General features: G+C 40.5%; 1 protein-coding gene across 1 annotated transcript; it reads left to right on the top strand.

Annotated features, from left to right (window-relative positions):
* The first annotated feature begins 1 nt into the window (after position 1).
* xpo6 (exportin 6) lies at positions 2-19,782 on the top strand. Its single transcript, XM_080775266.1, has 24 exons — positions 2-752; positions 3,711-3,801; positions 4,905-5,017; positions 5,600-5,797; positions 6,577-6,736; positions 7,578-7,655; positions 7,836-8,352; positions 8,523-8,649; positions 8,756-8,865; positions 9,154-9,262; positions 10,160-10,252; positions 10,614-10,683; positions 10,780-10,939; positions 11,438-11,530; positions 11,732-11,885; positions 13,189-13,335; positions 13,640-13,829; positions 14,097-14,252; positions 14,402-14,516; positions 14,633-14,804; positions 15,494-15,655; positions 17,385-17,483; positions 18,170-18,400; positions 19,154-19,782. Exons 1-24 carry the CDS (start codon positions 750-752, stop codon positions 19,253-19,255), a joined length of 3,450 nt encoding a protein of 1,149 aa, XP_080631392.1. The 5' UTR covers positions 2-749; the 3' UTR covers positions 19,256-19,782.
* Positions 19,783-19,946: the final 164 nt, after the last annotated feature.

The following is a 19,946-nucleotide window of genomic DNA, read 5'->3' as shown; positions in this document are numbered from 1 at the left end:
CACTGTCTATCTTGCAACGAGCAACAGTGACTACATCACCACTGCAGCCGCCCTGGAGCAGTGAGAAAACAGTAATAACAACAAGCGCGTATAATTAACATAGTTCTATACTTAATATATATATAGTTCTATAAGTTAAAGTGTGACACACACCACGGTAGTTCTGTTCACAGTGGCATTATCATCGCATCGGCTGCTGATGTTGATGTGAACGACAGGAAGAGCAGCGGAGGGGCTAACTAACTAACGTCGTTGCCTCTGACAGTCGGCTAACGTCCATCGACCTAAGCTAACCCGTCCGTGTCCTGCCGTGCTAACGGTAACAGTGACGTTACGGTCACGTTAAGTAGCAGTTCGGTCGTCGGTGCACCGCAGCTTCAGCTGCTGCCTGCTGCACATTATTATTCACTCCCCGAAGCTGAAGCTGCTTATTGCTCGTCTTAACATTTCCAATAATAATAATAACGGGGTAGCAAGGGTACGTGCCTCGCCATTGCGGCGATGCCACACTGCCATTTCCAGACAACTGGCGTTAAGTTATTTTAATGATTGACGCTGACGGGTCGCTAATGAAACGTAATGTTAGCTTAATGTTGTAATCTGTGGTAACGCTCTAGATAGCATGAATCTCTGGTACGTTAGCCAGCAACACCGTAGCTAGCCATTGGTGCTGCTAGCTAGGTTGCTAACCGCCTGGTGCTGCTCACATTTCCAGAAGAATTGGCGACATAGCGACGTCTGAGCTAAACATGGTAAGTTTAATGGTTTTATTATTTTTGTTTACCCATGTGTGCTGCTGTGATTCTGCCACGGGTCCTGGAATGTACCTTGGACCAAGAGTTCCATGTGAATAATCTACACGATCTACTTCTACTGCATTGTATGTTATCAGAACAGTAATCTGTATACATTACGTTTCATCGCAATTCAATTCATGTCATTTTAATGGCATAATTATGTATGTACTGTAACCATGTGAACATCAGAAGGGGTATAGCTGTTTATGAGGGACATTTTTTCCAGGATGTAGCAGATCGCTCAAGCCATTTCACGTTACAGACGCCCATCTTGCAAGAGCGAATATTTGTCTTGGGTAATGTAAGTCTCTGCAAGTTGTGGCTCATTTCAGGAATTTAGACCTGCTTGCCATTGAGATTGGTGCTAAAAAATGTCATTCTGCTAGTCTGTTTGACGAAGCCTTGTTTTTACTTAATAAACCAGTAATGTAGGATTTGGTTGCACAAGTAACTTGTTTGTGTCATTTTATTGTTGACCTTTTAATTGTTGACAGTCCTAATCTGAACTATTGTTTCCCATATCACCTATTATCGAACTACACTGTCTGGATTATCTGTAATTATTGATTTATTGTCATGTGCTTCTTTTAATATGATAAATGGAGTTCTACTTGCTTGTAATGGGGGCAGGCAAAATAATGTTCCAAACCTGCCACTATCTGGTGAAAATATTAGGCTAGTGTAATGTCTGCTGAGTCTGGGAGCCACCCAAATATGCATGCAGATACACAGCTCTTCATAACATCTGATGTAGCCTCATGCTAGTCTTTGGATCAATCTGTGTACCTTAGTTTTTACAGCTCATAATACTTTTCTACTTCATGCTTTACAATTATTAGAATATATTTATGAATTGTAAAACAAAAACTATAAAATGGTCAGATATTCAGATAATTATTCTATGTATGCTAGGAGCTCAGAAAATGAGTGCAATAATGAGCAGAGAAGAAATGTGGATAAATAGTACTCAATATTGGATTCCACATTTATTTTATTGTCTGGTTGGTTTCCACATTGAAATATTGAATTAAGCAATATCCACTGAAAATGGTAGCATTTATATTAGCCTGGAATCCAGAATGATTCCCTCAGTTCCCGTGAGTTTTTTGTGAGAAAAGTTAAATCTGCCGAACAGAGTGAATCAGTCTGGATTCCAGGCTACATTTATATAGTGTCGCCGCCTTCATCCAAAGCGCCATACAATGTGCATTACATTAACCCATTCACACTCGCATGCACACACCATGCAGGGAACCAAGTCCTGATGCAAAATGAAATGAGCCAAAAAGCTTGTCAGCAGATAAAGCACATGAAGTGCTCTAAAATCTCTTGGTTGATTGATAGCTACTTGAAGTTTCCAGAGTCAGTGATGATTTGGTCTGCTCATCAGCAACTGTCAGTGTCTTGCTCAAGGGTTATTCCATAACCCAGGGGACCCTATTTTGTGGCTTGAGGCAGTGCCTTGATATTGATAAAATGACAACATTACTTTCATGTAATATTTAATCAAGCTGTGTACGTGTGACTTTGTGTGTGTAATATAACATCAAACAAAGTTCAGAAATGCATGTTTGGTGGATTGTGTCTCCGTTGGAACAATGCTATAACTAAAGCAATAACTTTTATACTGTTTACTGCCAATGCCACACTGCATATTTTGCTTATTCAGCTGTGCCGCTCATCCCACAAATTTGACACCCAAGGAAAATAATGTTATTGGCAAGAAGCATTGTTTGAAACATCATACATAATCTACCAACACATTTCAGAACTGTGTTCGATGTTAATGAAGTGTGTGTACGTGTGTGTGTGTGTGTGTGTGTGTGTGTGTGTGTGTGTTAGAAATGCAACAGTTGGTCTTGATTTTATACTGAACTGTACAGTTTGTCTTCGACCGTATAATAAACACTCGTGTGAAATACGGATTGATAGTTTTGCAATTACATTTTCCAATTGTACTTTACATGCATTTATGCCATTTACTGCCGAATCTGCAGTGTCTGTGTTACTGGAGAAACCTTTTCCCCTTGAGTATACCGCACGATGGCATTAACTTGCCAAAAATAGCAAATCTGCACGCATCATGACACATTGTGAGCTTGTAGATCATCTATTTTCAGCAAGAGACACTGTTGCATATATATATATATATATATATATATATATATATATATATATATATATATATATATATATAAATAATGAGAGGGTTTCTGATTGGTCAACAAAACTGAACATCTATTGTGCATGCATGGACACATGTCTAATAATTGTGTTTGCTTGGCGGTGAGTAAAAGAGTTTATTACACGGCTTGGTTGAATGCTTGATTCTGATTGGTCAATCGCCAAATTCAGCGGTCTGTTATTTCTTGATATTGACCGCTCCGCTCTATAACAGACCGACGCAGTACCCGAAAATGGATGTTATTTGATCAACTTACTTCCTTGTTTTCCGACTGTGCTGCACTGCTGTAGCTGGTCAGACGCCGGCTAGCACGACACAGGAAATACCTCGTTTTGTTGTGCTTTGTGTCAATTTATTAATTTATGCATTAAAGTAGCCGTGTAATCAGCGGGATAATGTATGGCTTAGTGGTCATTGTTTATAGATAATCACCTTCAGGCTGATTAACCACCTCCGCTACACGTTGGTGGTTAATCAGCCTGTCGTGATGTATCTATAAACAATGACCACTCAGCCATACATTATCCCTTACTGTATATTACATGCTTCAGCTTGACAACAGAACAAACCGGCCTCAGGTCTGTTCAGTGTATTTATTGAATACATGAACTGTAGTTGAAATGATGTAATAATATAATATAGTATTCATATTTATTTTTAAATTGACTTTGCAGACGGAGTGTTTTGTTTTGCCTATCCATACTTAACAACACCTCTTTGTTCGCCAGGCATCAGAGGAAACTTCATTAAGTGCACTTGAGACCCTAATGACAGAGTTCTTCCATAGCTGCACGACCAATGAGCGAAAGAGAGAGATAGGTGAGTCTGCGAGTGAGTAGAAGAAGGAAAGGATATGGTTCACCCACACCACACGTTGCTGTTATTATTGAAATGTCGCGTCTCGCGCTGTTCTTCTGTGCAATTCTCACCCTGCTCTCTCCGTCAAAATTCTTTGAACCATCAATACTTGCAACACTTTTGGCATTCCTGTCAACAAACAGGAGAAGGGCGCACACCAGATTTCATTTCAAATGTATGTTTTTAATTCCATCATGGTGGTGAGTGGTGACATAATTTTTGATTGCTCCAGCACCTTCCTCTTTCCACTGCTGATGTCCAGCGCATGTAAGAATTAAGCAATATCGGCAAGGTAGCTGACGCGGGACGGGGTGTTTTTAAAAAAAGTGTTTATGTTTGACACATGCTGCATAGACACGTCACCATGGGAACCAATGTCGCCGTTGCTGACGGCTGTTTGCTTAACGATTTTGACAGCTACGGCGATTGCGTCACAGCCGCCGTACTTCCGCCTAGCGTAGCCGTCCTGAAAACAGTCGTTGCTTAAGTCCTTTGCAGACATGTGATGCATTTGGCCCACATTCCCAACAGTAGCAAAAATAGTCCATCTACTGTTATTTTCAGTCATTTTGAAATTTAAGTTTCTTGAAAGTTTTTACCTATAATGACATGCCCAAATTATTTTCCCCAAATTGATTATTACAGTAGTTTATTTTTTTTTAAATCTACCGTAATAGACTACCGGTAAATCGATAGTCTGATGAAATGGGTTGCAACAACCCTACTATTTAGCTTGTTCTAGCTAACCCTTGATTTTTTATACTGTAACTTGGTCATTTAATATGGGTGGTATTCCATTCAGTGCACCAATGAGATCGTTGCTGTCAGGCAGAAACCTTTTATCTCCATATTTTAACTTCGGAAATGAATGCCCTACTTGTTCATACTACAGCAATCTGACTTTTTGCTGTTTTTATTTGAATCCTGAAAAGTAACAGTTTTGGACATATGAGGTTTCCACCCAACAGAGACGATATCTTAGGTGGTTGTTACTTGTTATACACATACACTTTGTGTCAGGTTGTGACTGTCAACCATCACACCCACTTCCTTTTTTTCTGCAGAAGAGCTGCTGAATAATTTTGCTCAGCAGACTGGAGCATGGCGCCACTGCTTATTCTTCCTCTCCAACACTCGGAATGAGTATGTCATGATGTACAGCCTTACAGTGTTTGAGGTGAGACATGCTGATTGTGGAAGGAGGGGTAGCTTTGTAGTTTATGAGCATAGAAATTCATAGAATAATAACAAGTATGTTTAATATGAAACGTCGAAAAGGCACTAATCTAAAAGTGACTACACAAGATTATACGACGTGAGTAACAATAAGGGATAAAAACCAAAATGAATGCAATATCCAAGTAAACGAGGCACAGTTAAAAAAGAAGTTGTACTTTGTGCAGAGAGACATAAAATGAACATAAAATCACCTATGAGTTTTGTGGCATTGTGTTACTGTAATGTGTAAGATATGTTTTTGCTTTGTATTGGAGGTTACATTATCAAACCTTAATAATTGTATGACAGGATGATATTTCACATTTTCTGTCATATTGAAGGTATCCTAGTCGACTCACCACACCTGAAACGATACAGAGTAAACTGTGGTTGCTTTAATTAGGAATTACAAGCTGGATCTGTTTGTATATTGTATGTTTGTCCTTCAACAGAATGTATATTGTATGTTGTTTGTTCTTCAACAGAATGACAGAACTGTTTCATTCAGCTCTGGAAACTGCATGTTCTTTGTAACTTTCAGAGCATGGTGAACAAGATGTGGTTGGGAGTGGCTTCACAAGACAAGATGGAGATCCGTAGCTGTCTACCCAAACTATTACTAGCCCAGCATAAAGCCATGCCCTTTTTCATCCGCAATAAACTGTGCAAAGTCATCGTGGACATTGGTCGCCAGGATTGGCCAATGTTTTACCACGATTTCTTTACAAATCAGCTTCAGGTGAGCTCAGCTCAAGTTCTGCTTCTGGTCATGCCCCTACCATCCCACCCCATGTGCTGTTTTTGGGGGCATAAAAGTCCATAGAATTGGCTGCCATCTATCCAACTATAAATGCATCAAGTCTCTGTCTGTAATCCATGTAACTTGAGAACCATTCGCCCCACTGACTTCATATTGGGCATGCCTGACACAGAACTCCATATATAGGAATAAAGGGACACATGGAGACAGATACAGAAATATCCATATCTGGGCATAAAAATGGACACAGACAGACAGTGAAACGGGTACTCTGACACGGGTACAACAGGTATTGCATAGCCGGGTGTAGCATGGATCTCCAATTTCCATACCGACTCGGTGCTCTACTACCGACTCGGTGCACTACAGCCAGGCACCGGACTAGTATGACATAATTTCTGAAAGCCAGACTTCGAAGGGGAAAGCGCCCCCTCAAAAGACATTTGTCAGTACACAGAAATCCTATTAAGGCAACACTTAACACGAATAATAGGAAGTTGAAAAAATATATATCTGATCGCCCCAAATATTTTGCTCAATCTTAGAATCTCTACATTGTCTACTCACTTTGTCCCCAACAATACAGAATATGTCCATTTCTCTTTTTTTATATAGGTTGTTAATGATGTTTTTTGCCAATGTTATTTAAAGGGATTCTAAACTGCATTGTCCTGTTATACTGAACACTAGAAAAGATTGTTTCCACAAATCATCTTACTATTTTTATTTTTATATTTTAAATCTTCATTTATCTACAGTTGATCCAGTCCCCAGCCCTGGCTTCTTTAGGATTGGTATTGTTAAAAACGACGTCAGAGGAGCTAGCATGCCCCCGGGAAGACTTAAGTGTTGCGAGGAAAGAAGAGTTGCGTAAGCTGCTGCTAGAGCAGGTGCCCACAGTGCTTGGACTTCTGACGGGTGAGAATCTTACACCTATCCATATAGCAGTGCTAATTTCGTATCATACTAAAAGTATGATGATAAATTGTTCATTGACTACCTTTTTTCACTGATTCAATTTAAGAATGAAACAAAAACTAAGCTATGGTGACAACTAACAAATAACTATGAACATAAACAGACACTTTTGTCAACAAATAAAAACTAGACTAAATTGGCAGAAAGGAAGTAGTGGAGAAGAGATCCAGTAGGACTAAGACAAGTTATTTTATGCTTGGGTGTGCTCGGTGTGAGCTTGTAGATCGTAGCTGATCTACAAACCAGGCATTACGACGATGCCATCACAGCCAGCCAAAATAAATTATAGTTTACTAAATCAACTGTAAATTTTGTTGACTTATGATATTTAGTCAACTAAATCTAGACTAAAACTAAAACATTTCAAATGATTATTCAAAAGACAACATCTAAATTAGCTGTCAAAATTAATACTGCCAGTGCCATATATCCCTACCAACTAGGATTTATTTAAATTTTTTTCCTTAAGTTAGAACATGGTGCAGCACATTTAATTGAAATCCTTCACAAAGTGAACTGTATTTTCATTAAAAGTGATGTAAAGGTGAACCAGTTTGCTGTTTTATTAACAATTCTACCAGCATGAGTTACCACCACTATTTATATTGTGCTGATAAGAATGTTCCATGTTATTTCTGAACCCCTGAGGTTTCCAAATGTTCAAATATATTTCTCTCGATAGGCTATAAGAAGAGGCACAACTTTAGCCGCTGATCTTTGACCCAGCTTCCTCTCATAATAATAATATCTCGTTATGCAATGCAACTTTCTTTTAATGCAGGTATCCTAGAGACTTATTGGGACAAGCACAATATCATAGCTTCCACACCACCCCCCTCACCCACCTCAGGGGAAAATGGTGAGTGATATTTGCCACAGTGTCTTGACAATGCAAAGGTTTTAAAGTAGAGGCATGTTTTGGACTGAACAATGTTTGCAACTTCCTTAAAATAACTAAAGTATACAAACTGCACCATAAGAAGTGGTTTGTATTTCTTCATGAACTCAGACTGTGGCTTTGTCTTTCCTCTATCGGCAGAATTGGTGGGCAGTCTATTACAAGGTAGCCAGTTCTCCAAGCTGCAGCCTGTGGCGGCATTGGACAGTGACAGTCAGCAGCTATGTTGTCTTGTCTTGGAGTGCCTGGCCCACTTGTTCAGCTGGATCCCACTGTCGACAAGCATAACCCCCACCCTGCTGGCCTCCATCTTTCACTTTGCCCGTTTCGGTTGCGACCTTCGGACAAAGGAAAAAACGGGCTCCTTCATCTCTTCCTCCTCCAACGGGCAGCAGGGTGTCGGGACGTTGGCACCGACATCAAACGGTGGAGGGCGAACGTTACAGCTGAGCGGCGATGGGAATAAGGTGGACCGGGCTCGTCTGGGTGTACTAGCCATGACCTGTGTCAATGAACTGGTGTCAAAGAACTGTGTGCCATTGGATTTTGAAGAGTACCTGCTGCGCATGTTCCAGCAGACCTTCTTTCTGCTGCAGAGGTTGACGCGAGAGAATAACGCTCACACGGTCAAGAGCCGATTACAGGAACTTGACGAAAGGTGGAGCTCTATTGAATACTGAGTCCATAGTTTCTTATTATATTCAGACTGTGATATTTTATAATACCTAATTAAACAATGTAATCAATGTCCATTGTCCAGACTACTTGAATGTGCAGCTTTGGTAGCAAGAATATCTGATGTTTCTCATTCTCACCATCAACTTGCAGTTACTTGGAGAAGTTCACAGACTTTCTGCGGCTGTTTGTCGGTGTTCACCTAAGACGGATTGAATCTAGTCCTCAGTTTCCAATTGTAGAATTTCTGTCCCTACTCTTCAAGTATACCTTCAACCAAGTAAGAAGTATTGCAGTTCAGCGCAAATTCACTTTAATTCAGTCATTCATTGTCGCAGAGCATATGGTGACAATCATTTAAACATTTCTTCTACATTGTTTTTCAGCCTAACCATGAAGGCTACTTTGCCTGTCTGGATATATGGAGCGTTTTCTTGGATTTCTTAACAACCAAGATCAAAAGCAGACTGGCTGAAAGAGAAAGTGTTTTAAATAGGTAAGATTCAGTAGCTGTTGATCCTTTCTGTTTCAGTCCCTGTAGTGACTTTTTATGGCAAGGCTCTTGTACGCTAAAATAAGGTCAGTTTGGTCTGTGTGTTTGTCCGGAGCTAATCTTGCAAACTGCTCGACAGATCAGGTGCCAAATTTCTTGTGCACATTGCCAGTAGGTCAACTTAGTACCAACATTTATTTTTCACATATTTTCTTATGACTTAGGACTTATTTCAATGTTCTATTGAACAATGTCAAATGAAGGAGTTTGTGTTTTTTGTATGTCCGGCAGATACAAAGATGCCTTAGTGCTGCTGCTGAGGGAAGTTCTGAACCGGATCCAGTTCAGATACAACCAGGCACACTTGGAGGAGCTGGACGACGAGACCCTGGATGATGATGTAAGAGTTGCTTTATTTAGATGGGATAGTGGAGGGCAGTGAGCAGAGGGACGACGTACCACGCAGTTCTCTGTCCAGCAGGTGTCAAACCAATGTGTTTGATTGTGTGGTTGACACTTGTCACAGTATCTATTCTGGATCTCACCTTGATGCCTCTGTACAGCAGATAATAACAAAATAATAATCAAATATTTGAACTGGTGACCTCCCATCCTGACAAGTACTTGCAAATTGTAGGAGTTGAGGCATTACATTTATTTTACTCTATTCCGGCTCTATTCGCACATTGTATAGCCTAGGAGCTAGGATAAATGGTTCTCAATATCTGGTCTCGGGACAAGCGTTGTACAGGCTAAATGAGCACTGATGATTTTACATTGTAGATTGGACGTCAGTATCTAGTTGAGTTCAGTGATCAACCTTTTAATTTCAAGGACCCCCAGTTTCATATGCATTAGGCCACGGCACCCCATTTGATACAATTTCTTATCTTGGGGTTGTTGGGGTTCTACACTGTAATGTGTTCCTTTAACTCTGAGAGATTCCAAATGGGCCCCGCTGGCGGTCCCTGAACCCGGTGTCGATAAACCTGTGGATGTATTAGGCCTCATTCACACTCCTCTGTGTGTCATGGCCACCTCAATGCATTTCCAATGGGAGTCACAACTGTCACATGCTTTAATGACACAACCTTGTTGCATGGCTGACCACCCACCCCCCCCCCCCCCATCCTTCTGTGTGGCCATGACACACAGAAGACACAGGACATAAGTGAGTCTGTCTTGCGTGTGTCTTAGGTATGAATGAGGCCTTAACATGCTAAACATTTTGCAAAAGACAATACTATATTCTCTCAAACAAGACTGAAATTGTCATCTCTTCATTTGGTAACCATAGAAACAGACCGAGTGGCAAAGGTATCTGCGTCAGAGTCTGGAGGTGGTTGCCAAGGTGATGGAGCTGCTCCCATCCCATGCATTTTCTATATTGGTAAGACATAGTTATTTTTTTGATTGTTGTGACAGCAACCAGGTCTATGAAAATGTTAACAGGCCAGATAAAGTCAGAAAATCCGAAAATACATCTAGAATAAGCAACAATATTGCTGACTGTCAAACATCATTTTCATGTCATGGACCACTAATATTATATATATATATATATATATATATATATATATTTATATTTGCTGTTCATATATTCAGAACGGGTAAGGACTAGTATATATAATACAAGTCCCGCTATCATCGTAATCCTTTTTATATTTTAATTTAATGTTCAGTTTAAATTGTCCCCTCCACAAGTCAACAGTTACCTCCTTCTGACTCATCTTTTCGCTCTTTCTCTCTAGTATCCAGTCCTCCAGGAAAACTTAGACGTTTACCTGGGTTTGCAGCAATATATCGTTACCAGTGGCACAAGTATGTGATGATTCTCCCGAGCGCATCTTTTTATTTCAGTGTATAGTCGAGTGTAACTTGTGAAGATCTGAGATGCCTGTCTGTCACTCCTTTCAGCACGGAGGCTTAACATCACTGCAGAGAATGATTGTCGTCGGCTACACTGTTCTCTGAGAGATCTGAGCTCGTTGCTACAGGCTGTCGGCCGCTTGTCGGAGTATTTCACTGGCGACGTCTTTGCTGCGCGCTTCAACGATGCGCTTGCAGTGGTGGAGAGGTCAGTGCTCCTGTTGTCTTAACCCATTAAGACCTGAGGCCAATTCTACAAATGCCTTCAGCAATCAGCAGTTCTCAAACTGTTTTAAAAAACAATCATTCTAAATGATATTAACACTTTCAAGATCTTCCAAAAATGTTCTACATCTCGCAGCTCATGACGAAGTAATGTAATTCGTAAATAAGTCATGTTAGTAACATTACATAACATGCTGTTATTGTAATAGTAGTTTTAGGCTGAAACATAACCACTGTACATTTAAAGGCCACTTTGACAGTCTGTAACCGTAATCCCATCATTCTAATGTGAGGAGGAAATTAACCAGGAAATTTGCCAGGATAGGATTACCATTTACCGTAGGTTTCAGGTTCAAAATTGGACGTTGAACCCAAAAGAATGAATATATTGAATTATTTGCTGTTCTTCTCTCTCTTGCCATGAGACCTTACTTTCTTTATTTGGAACAAAAGTAAATTTGTTTGTTTTTCCTCAACGTAGGTTGGTTGAAGTCACATGCTATGGCTCCCAGATCAGCCTGTATGACCTGGAGACTGCTGTGCCTTCTGTGCTCAAGCCAGACCTAATTGATGTGTGAGTATTCTCTGGCTACAGGAAAGCTATGCTATAAGCATTGCAATTTCACAGAAGTTGTGACAGTTATGACAGTTATGGATCCATTTGGTGCTATTTGTATATTCTCAGAATGATTTTAGCAGTGTCAATGTACAAATGTCTTGTGTGTGTGTGTGTGTGTGTGTGTGTGTGTGTGTGTGTGTGGGGTTCGTGTTACAGCCATGCACAGGCACTTTCTGCCCTGCAGGCCTATTCCCACTGGCTTGCACAGTTCTATGGGGAGGTCCACAGACAAAACCAGAGCCAGAACCAGAGATTCAACCATCTCATCACATCTGCCATAGATGCTAGCAGTCCACTTATCACTGCCAAGGTAACTTACTCCAGTCTGAATTGACACTTTGTTTTCAATAAGTGTCAGTTTTATATAAAGAAAACAACTACTTTTGCACACTTAGATTAAAACTTAAAAGATATAAATGCAGGTGCTTAGGCAGAGGGCAGCAGGAGACATCAACAACAAAATAATAAACCTGCACACTGCCAACTTGCACGGTACAAGAGAGAGGTTTCGGTTGTAGAGACCTTCCTCAGGCATAACAAGTGTCAGTTGACAAGAATTGCTTATTTTCAGCTGAATAGAGAATGTTATTTCTGTGTAGCAAAAGGCTTGTGTGACAAACGTATAAATTGGCCCTTTATCCCTTTCCTTGCACATGATTCGTTTTGGCTGCGGGCCATTATGCATAAATAAAGACCACCCTGGCAGTGATTAGATCTTTCAAAATAAGATATGTAAACTCACATCCTCCATTCTTGGTAGAAAAAAATCATGTAGAAAAAAGCAGGAGCTCAGTGATTCAATCTTTACCACTTAAATTTATTTTAACTATCGGTAAGTAAAAGTCAAACAATGAACATTGTAGAAGCCATCCTCACTGTTTTGTATGTATTTATTATTATCACAATTGTTAGTTATTATTTGGCATTATTGGGTATTGGTTTGGCATTATTGGGTTATTATGTAATTGAATCACGGACACCAAGGGCATGCCTCCCCAGGCCTATTATGGAGAGCATAATGTAGGCCTGGGTGATTGGGGAGCGGCATGTACCTGGTGGACAAATGGTTTTTACCAGACAGACAACACAGAAGAGACAATGCCAGAAGGAGCTGTTTGTAATGTACTATCACTGCACTTTAATGGAAGTAAATGCAAATCAAAACTACATTCAAACTGTGGACATTGATTCGTTTATTCTGCGTACATCCAAAGTCTCTGGGTGCATCAGTGGGTATGTTGGCTAAGGTGGAAATATTTGGAACCAACAAAAGAGCAAACATCGTTTAATTTTTATGGTTGATGTATAGTTAATCATCAAAACATTTCATTGTATTTAAAAATGTAGAAGGTTTTTGATTGATCGATTTGAATACTTGAATACTACACATTGCATTGGCAATACACATTACTACACATTGCATTGGCATTACAATGTTCTTGTATGTCTTTAAATGTTTTGATGAACTGAAAATGGAGGACCCTTATGTAAACAAGTCTTAGTGCTTTTTCTGCTTTTATTCTCTTAGCAGATTTTGTATTGACCTGTACTTTCCTTGAACTGTACCCATTCTGCAAACTGTTAATACAATTTTCAATCAATCAATTCGTCAGGTACCTGAAAAGTTGCTGCTGTCTGCGTGCCATCTCCTGGTTTCCATGACCTCCACCGTGCGGCCTGTTTTCCTCATGACTCTGCCAGCAGTCCAGAACATCTTCAACCTCATCACAGAGAGCCAGACTCGCAGACTCCCACAAGAGGTCCGTGTCCCCTCATTGCTGTTTTATTTCATGCTGTGTGTTTTCTATTACCAACATTGCACTCCTAAATTGTTTACTTGTATGTTTTAACGCATTAAAACTGAGAAAACATGTGTCATTTTAGCGTTTAGCATTGGCTATTAAAGCAATTGAAGTCTTGGAAGTGTTGAATAATAATTTTTAAGTTTGAGAACTACTGATTTAGAAGGCAGGTTGCATCTAGAGCTAGTGAAATGCATTTTATCTCATGGTCTCTACCTTTATTTGACTGCCAGTGGTTGACACTGTTGTCTGTGATTTCCAGGCTCACATGTTGGTGTGTAGGGCTCTATCCAACATGCTGCTGCTGCCGTGGCCCAACCTACCAGAGAGCGAACAGCAGTGGCTCACGCGCTCCTCCAACCATGGCAGTTTACTGTCGGCGCTCACCCGGGACTACTGCAGTCTGCGCGGTACAGCCAACCTCCCCCAACGAGGCTCTGACCTAGATGGCAGTCAGTATTCTTCACTCTTCTCTATTGCGGTTTCCCCCTGGGAATTGTTGCAATGATCATGTGTCATAAACGCTTCCTTCACTTGTCTCGCAAGCTGTCATTGTTTTCCTGTTTCATCTGTTGTTTGGATATATTTTTGCCTGAATGCTATTATTCTGTATGTATGGTAGGAAGAGAAAGGAAAACAAGGAATGACACGCACACACAAACACTAATATCAGATCAGCAGTCATCATTTGTCACCTTGTGTTCTTAATTTTCTTACAGTGAAATCGGTGCTGCAGCAGACCCTTCCTGTGCTCAGAGATATAGTTGACAGCATCTCGGGGGAGTCAACTAAATCACGCCAGATTTGTTACCAGAGTCTTCAGGAGTCTGTCCAAGTGTCCCTCAGCCTTTTCTCAGTATTCATTCAGCAGCCAGGTCAGAACAGACGAATGTCTCAGCCACGCCTCGCTCACTGCTGGGCACTCGACATGAAATGTTGTGTTTTTCCAATGTTCTACGTGCCACATGAAAATATCTCGGTTTACGATGACGTTCATGGTGAATGGTCCCCTTCTCTTCCTTAGATGTGACCGATGAAATGTTGAGTTTTTTCCTGACGCTGTTTCAAGCCTTGCGAGTTCAGATGGGTGTTCCTTTCACTGGACAGATCATCCACACCTTCCTTAGCATGTTCACCAGGTGAGTAAGCTGTCATCGCCTCCTGTCTGAGACAAACTTAATGCTGAATGAAAGGGCCAATGATGTACATCAATTCAAGTGTGACTCTTCTGGTTTGTTTCTGTTTATTTTCAAAGGGAGCAACTTGCTGCCAGTATCTTGCAAGAAGGCAGTGCAGGATGTAGAGTTGTGCAGAAGTTCATGAAGATCCTGCAGGTGGTGGTGCAGGAGCCCGGGCAGGCCTTCAAACCCTTCCTTCCCAGCATCCTCGCTCTCTGCATGGAACAGGTCTACCCCATTGTGGCAGAGGTCAGTTGGCGTTCATCTCACCTTCAAGTTGACACATCCATTGATGGCTCAGTGGTTAGCACTGTTTCCTAGTAGACTGAATGAAGGTCCTGGGTTAACCCAACTGGGTCCTTTCTGTATGGTGTTTCAGTATTCTCCCAGTGTTCCAGTTTCCTTGCATCTCATAACGTATCCTGTGATGAGTGGGGTAGTTCTCGCTTCCCTATCGACCTGATGAGGAAGCAACCTATACCTATAGGTCGTTTCCTCAGCATACTTCCTCTGCATTCTGCACTGTACAGTTAAGCGTGAGAAATTAGAATGGTCGTCGTGGCATGCCGTATCAAGGGTCCAGATGTGTTACCTGTTTAGTACCAGGTTACTACTACTTTTCAGCCACAGTCAGCTAATAAGACAAGATGAGAACCGTATTGAATGTGACAATTCGTTTCGGGAAGAGACAAAATACTTGCAATGTCCACACAGAATGGAAAGAGAATAATTATTTTCATTGTGTCAAATGGAAAATATATTTGTTTAATCTGCAACAACACACAGCGATGGCAAAGAAAGGAAACTTGGAAAGACCTGCATACTGTAGCATGTATTTCCCCCTGTCTGTCCAGTTTTCTGTCCCTTTTGATATCTAAGAAAAAAGCCAAAACAACGCAACAAAAATATGATGGTATTTTCCTCCTCATCTATGACAGCGGTCCTCTCCAGATGTCAAGGCGGAGATGTTTGAACTACTGTACCAAGTGCTCCACCAGAACTGGAGGTACTTCTTCAAGACGTCTGTGTTGGCGAGTGTCCAGAAAGGGGCTGTTGAAGACACCATGGAAAATGAGGCCCAGTTCACAGCTGCCATGCAGGTTGGTTGGTGTACCACACTGTGTGTGTATGCATTCCCTACTTTGGTTGTACCACAGCACGTGAATGAAATCACTTTTACATCATGTAAGCACTAAACCAGTGTTGAAGTAACATGTTACTGTAATTGAATAACCTTTTCGAGCAATGGTAACACGTTCTAGTGCTGCCAATGAATATTCCATATTCAAATGAATTTTCGAATCAAAAAAATAAATGAATAACTGAATATATAAAATTAAGGTTTGAATTTTAAAAAATAATAAAAATGATGTACGAGTTCTCGTGAGACTCTGGGCCACGTAACGTTAATCGGCGGCTTGTCTCGTGAGATCACAGAACCCTCAGTCAAAGGCAGAGAGGGGCACCCAGCTGCAGCAGGAGAAGTCTCCCCTAAGCTTTTTAATCATACAACGTTGCCGTGGGTAAAAGAGAGACGAGTTCAAAGTTAAAATTTGACGTTGATGCAATGCGTTGTGACTGAGCTTGTAGATTAGTTATATTTGCCACGCGACACGCAGACACCGGCATACAATGAAGAATAAATCAGCTGCCTCGCTCCGCTAGGCAGTTTTGACTTTAACTTGCTCCATATAAAACATGCATGTTTAATCACACAATGTTAACAGATCAAGCTGAAACGGTGATTTATCTGGTCATGAAGCACTTAAGGCAGACAGTTTACAGTGAGACTCGATGACCGACAACGCGATGTAAAACCAATGCATGGATTCTTGTCTCTTGTGACTGTGACACATTTATCTTGTAGCCTACCTTAATTTGATTTAAACAAATGCATTGCTATTGCTTTGATTATTTCCCCTTTCATGTCGAGGTAAGAACTTCTATCACATCAGCGCACCGCACAATGTGCGCATCGTTGGAGCAATGCGTCTCTCAAATTGTATCTAAACCATTATACAAAAATTAGGCTATTAAGATAATTATGAATGATTCAATTGATCTCACAAGAGAGCGCATTTCTCAGCACCAACCGCAGCCGATTCAGGACTGGCGCATATAGAAAAAGAAAATAGAAAGTTTTACTGCATATTAGGCTGCAATATTTTATATTAAAATTATATAAATTCGACATTCAAGCCGTTCGAATCAAAAAGGAATATTTGAACGTCATTTTTGGCCAATTCTGGCAGCACTAACGCGTTACATAAAAATAAAAATAGTTGTTACGCAACCACAACCTCACTTTAGAAGCATGTGAAGATGGCAAAGAAGCGTGTCTTCTTGTTCTGTTTTGCTCAGTACCCCAGGGAGAGAGTCTGTCTGTCTCTCCGGTTACAAGCTATTGTATCAGTGAGAGGACTGAGCTAGAAATTAGACTGTGGGCACCCTCTAGTGGCTTTGATGCATATTGCATTGTATTCAAACAGAAATTAAACATGTTACAATAAAAACAAATCTGTTAAATGAATTAATGTTAAGTTGCCCACAGGTGGGTTCCAACATATTGTAACCCAATAATGGGGTGGGGGTGCAACTATTTGAGTTTAATCGATTGTTTGAAAAAAGATGTATTTAAACAAATCCATTTTCATATACTGCGTGTACACACACACACACATATATATATATATATATATATATTTTTTTTTTTTTTTGTATTAGATTAATTGAAAAGGTAATCGATAGAATAATTTGCAAGAAGATAATGGATAGAACCAAGTGTTCCAGTTCCCTGACGACGTGTGCTCGCATTTTTCGTCTTGGCAGGCTTTCGGCCAGTCATTCCTGCAGCCAGACATACACATCTTCAAACAGAACCTCTGCTACCTGGAGTCACTCAACAGCAAGCACAAATTGTACCACAGGGTGAGTCGGGATTTTGTTTCTTTATGTTGGTCTAACCTCTTGCCTGTGTAGGTACCCAAATGTTATGTGTTGATGCCTGGCTTAGTGGGAGAGCGAGAGACTTTCGGCTTCACGCAGCGCAGGAAAACAGTTGATCTGTCAAACGGAATGATTATTTTCTCATTTACGGTATTTTATTTGATCGTTGTTTAAATATACTTTGTTGTGCGATGCTGTCTCTACTTCTCTTGCCAAAGACAGTTAGCATACGGACAAACCCTGTTCCATACAAAATGTATGCTAATTAGTCGGGCCGGGCTTCGGGCCTGATCAGTTAGGGCCGGGCCTTAATTTTCAGGCCCGTTGAGAACTCTAGTTCCCAGTCTCAATTATTGTGCATAATTGTTGAAACATTTTCATTTTCAATAAATAGCCAATCTATAAGCTCACAGCATGTCGCGGTTGTGAGCTTGTAGATCAGCTATTAAATATGGCCTAGTTTCGCCATAGTACATTATTTATTTTCATTATTGTCAGTCATTTCTTTGTATATTTAAGTTATTTTTGTCATACCTGACCCGTTTCTTCATATGTTCCGAAAACATCACATTTACTTGTATGTCCATTAATCGTCAAATCAAATGTCATGATCGTGACAGCCCTAGAAGTAACAACATTCTGAATGGCATCTATTGTTGTTCTTGCAGAAGCTGTTCCGGACCTCCATGCTGTTCCACTTCATCAACGTGTTGCTGCAGGTGCTGCTGCACAAGAGCCACGACCTTCTCCAAGAGGAGATCACCCTGGCTGTCTACAACATGGCCGCCGTGGACTTCGACGCCTTCTACGCGGCCTTCATGCCAGAGTTCCTCAATGGGTGCCAGGGTGTGGATGCCAACCAGCGAAGCGTCCTCGCGCGCAATTTCAAACTCGAGCGGGTAAGACGTGAACTTACTTTACTGGCCTGAGGGCGAGATGCCGTGCTGTGCCGAGCTCTATCCTATTATGTGAAATATGCCAATTATAGTTTCTGTGAGAGTGAGGTAGACCTCACCAGGCCAATTGTATAGCATATCGTAGCGGTCGGGTGGGAAACTCATTTCTCCCAAACTGTTGAAATGGATCCAATGTAGTTATACAGTCACAAACTCTTGTTAATTATTTTCATTGGTTCAATATTCATGAAACCCAGAGACCCACATTTAACTTTCGTTTAATATTTTTTTATATAATAACCTCAACATTTTTGCTACTTTAGTATGGCACAGTAGTGTGATGAAGTAACATTAATTTAGAAAAAATAAAAAACATAAAAAGTTGAACAGGTTTCTGCCTGACAATATCGGAGAACTGAATTGTAGTTAAATATTGACTGAATGCACTGATTAGAGAAAGCTTTGTTTTTACCATTTGAGATAATTTTACTAAAGTGCAATTCTCAGAAAAAGGGTTTTAAGTAACGTATTAATTCAGCTCAAGGCTCATCATCTCGGAAAGAAACTACAGTTCACCACAATGCATTTTATTTCACTATCTACCGTTTGACTGTATGTTTTGTATCACTGTGACGTGTGCCCTGTGACCTGACCACTAGTTACATATTAATGCCCCCCTTCACACACAGCTGAAAATATACTTTTGTAACCAACATGGCTGTCCTTATGTTTCTCCCCCTTTGTTTCTCTTTCAAGGACTTGCCTTCGTTCACTCAGAGCGTGCAGAGGTTGGTGAATGACCTCCGCTACTACAGACTGTGTAATAGCAGCCTGCCTACAGGCACTGTGAAACTATAGCACAATGTCTTGTTCCAACCACTCCACACACGACTGATCTTAATGGACTGTGAGTGCCGACTGCTTTGCCCGACACCCCTCCTGCTTTGTGCTCCAACCTACAGTACCTTCTACCATTCACGCCAGATGTTTTTTTGCCTGATTGGTCGATCGGAGGTTAAGGATGCTGCTGCTGCTGACGTTTCTCTTTTAATTTCTGCTGTAATGGTTGACGTTTGTATTTTTTTTTATGACGATTTGGCAGGAAAGAGTGAAGCTGATTTTAAAATTGGTCTTCATTGAGACTTGGAGCCGTCTGAGCCGGGCCTTCTCTCCCTTGGCTCTGCAACGAACGCTGAGCCCAGGACTGAGCACTTTTCCAACTCAATTTGAGTTTTTAAAAATGTCTGCTTTTAATAATTTTGCCTTGAGTTTTTTTTTTTTTTTTTTTTTTTTCATCTCCAAAGGAGACAGACTTTGAACTTAATTTCTTTCGTATCATTCCATTCTGAAATAATAAAGCTGATTAATAAAGTGCTTCTTTTGTATTCAAATTTGGATATCAGTTCATTTATGATTCCATCATGGAATGTGCCCTGAATTGCAATTATGTGAATGCAGTTTACATTATTTTTATATCCGAGCTATTTGTCATATTGATCATTATTGAATATAAAAAGGACATTTCAATGCAATTAGAAAATCTGTGTTG

The sequence above is a fragment of the Protomyctophum bolini genome, assembly GCF_963924005.1.
Source record: "Protomyctophum bolini genome assembly, chromosome: 11".
In the NCBI taxonomy this organism is placed as follows: Eukaryota; Metazoa; Chordata; class Actinopteri; order Myctophiformes; family Myctophidae; genus Protomyctophum; species Protomyctophum bolini.
Note: the sequence above shows the minus strand (reverse complement) of the source record. Positions and strands in the feature narration are given on the sequence as shown.

What these genes read in the sequence shown, in the direction of transcription:
- xpo6 (XM_080775266.1), top strand. An exon ending in TTCCTTAGCATGTTCACCAG is followed by an intron (nt 14,517 to 14,632) that starts GTGAGTAAGCTG and finishes TTATTTTCAAAG; the next exon opens with GGAGCAACTTGCTGCCAGTA. An exon ending in TCTACCCCATTGTGGCAGAG is followed by an intron (nt 14,805 to 15,493) that starts GTCAGTTGGCGT and finishes CATCTATGACAG; the next exon opens with CGGTCCTCTCCAGATGTCAA.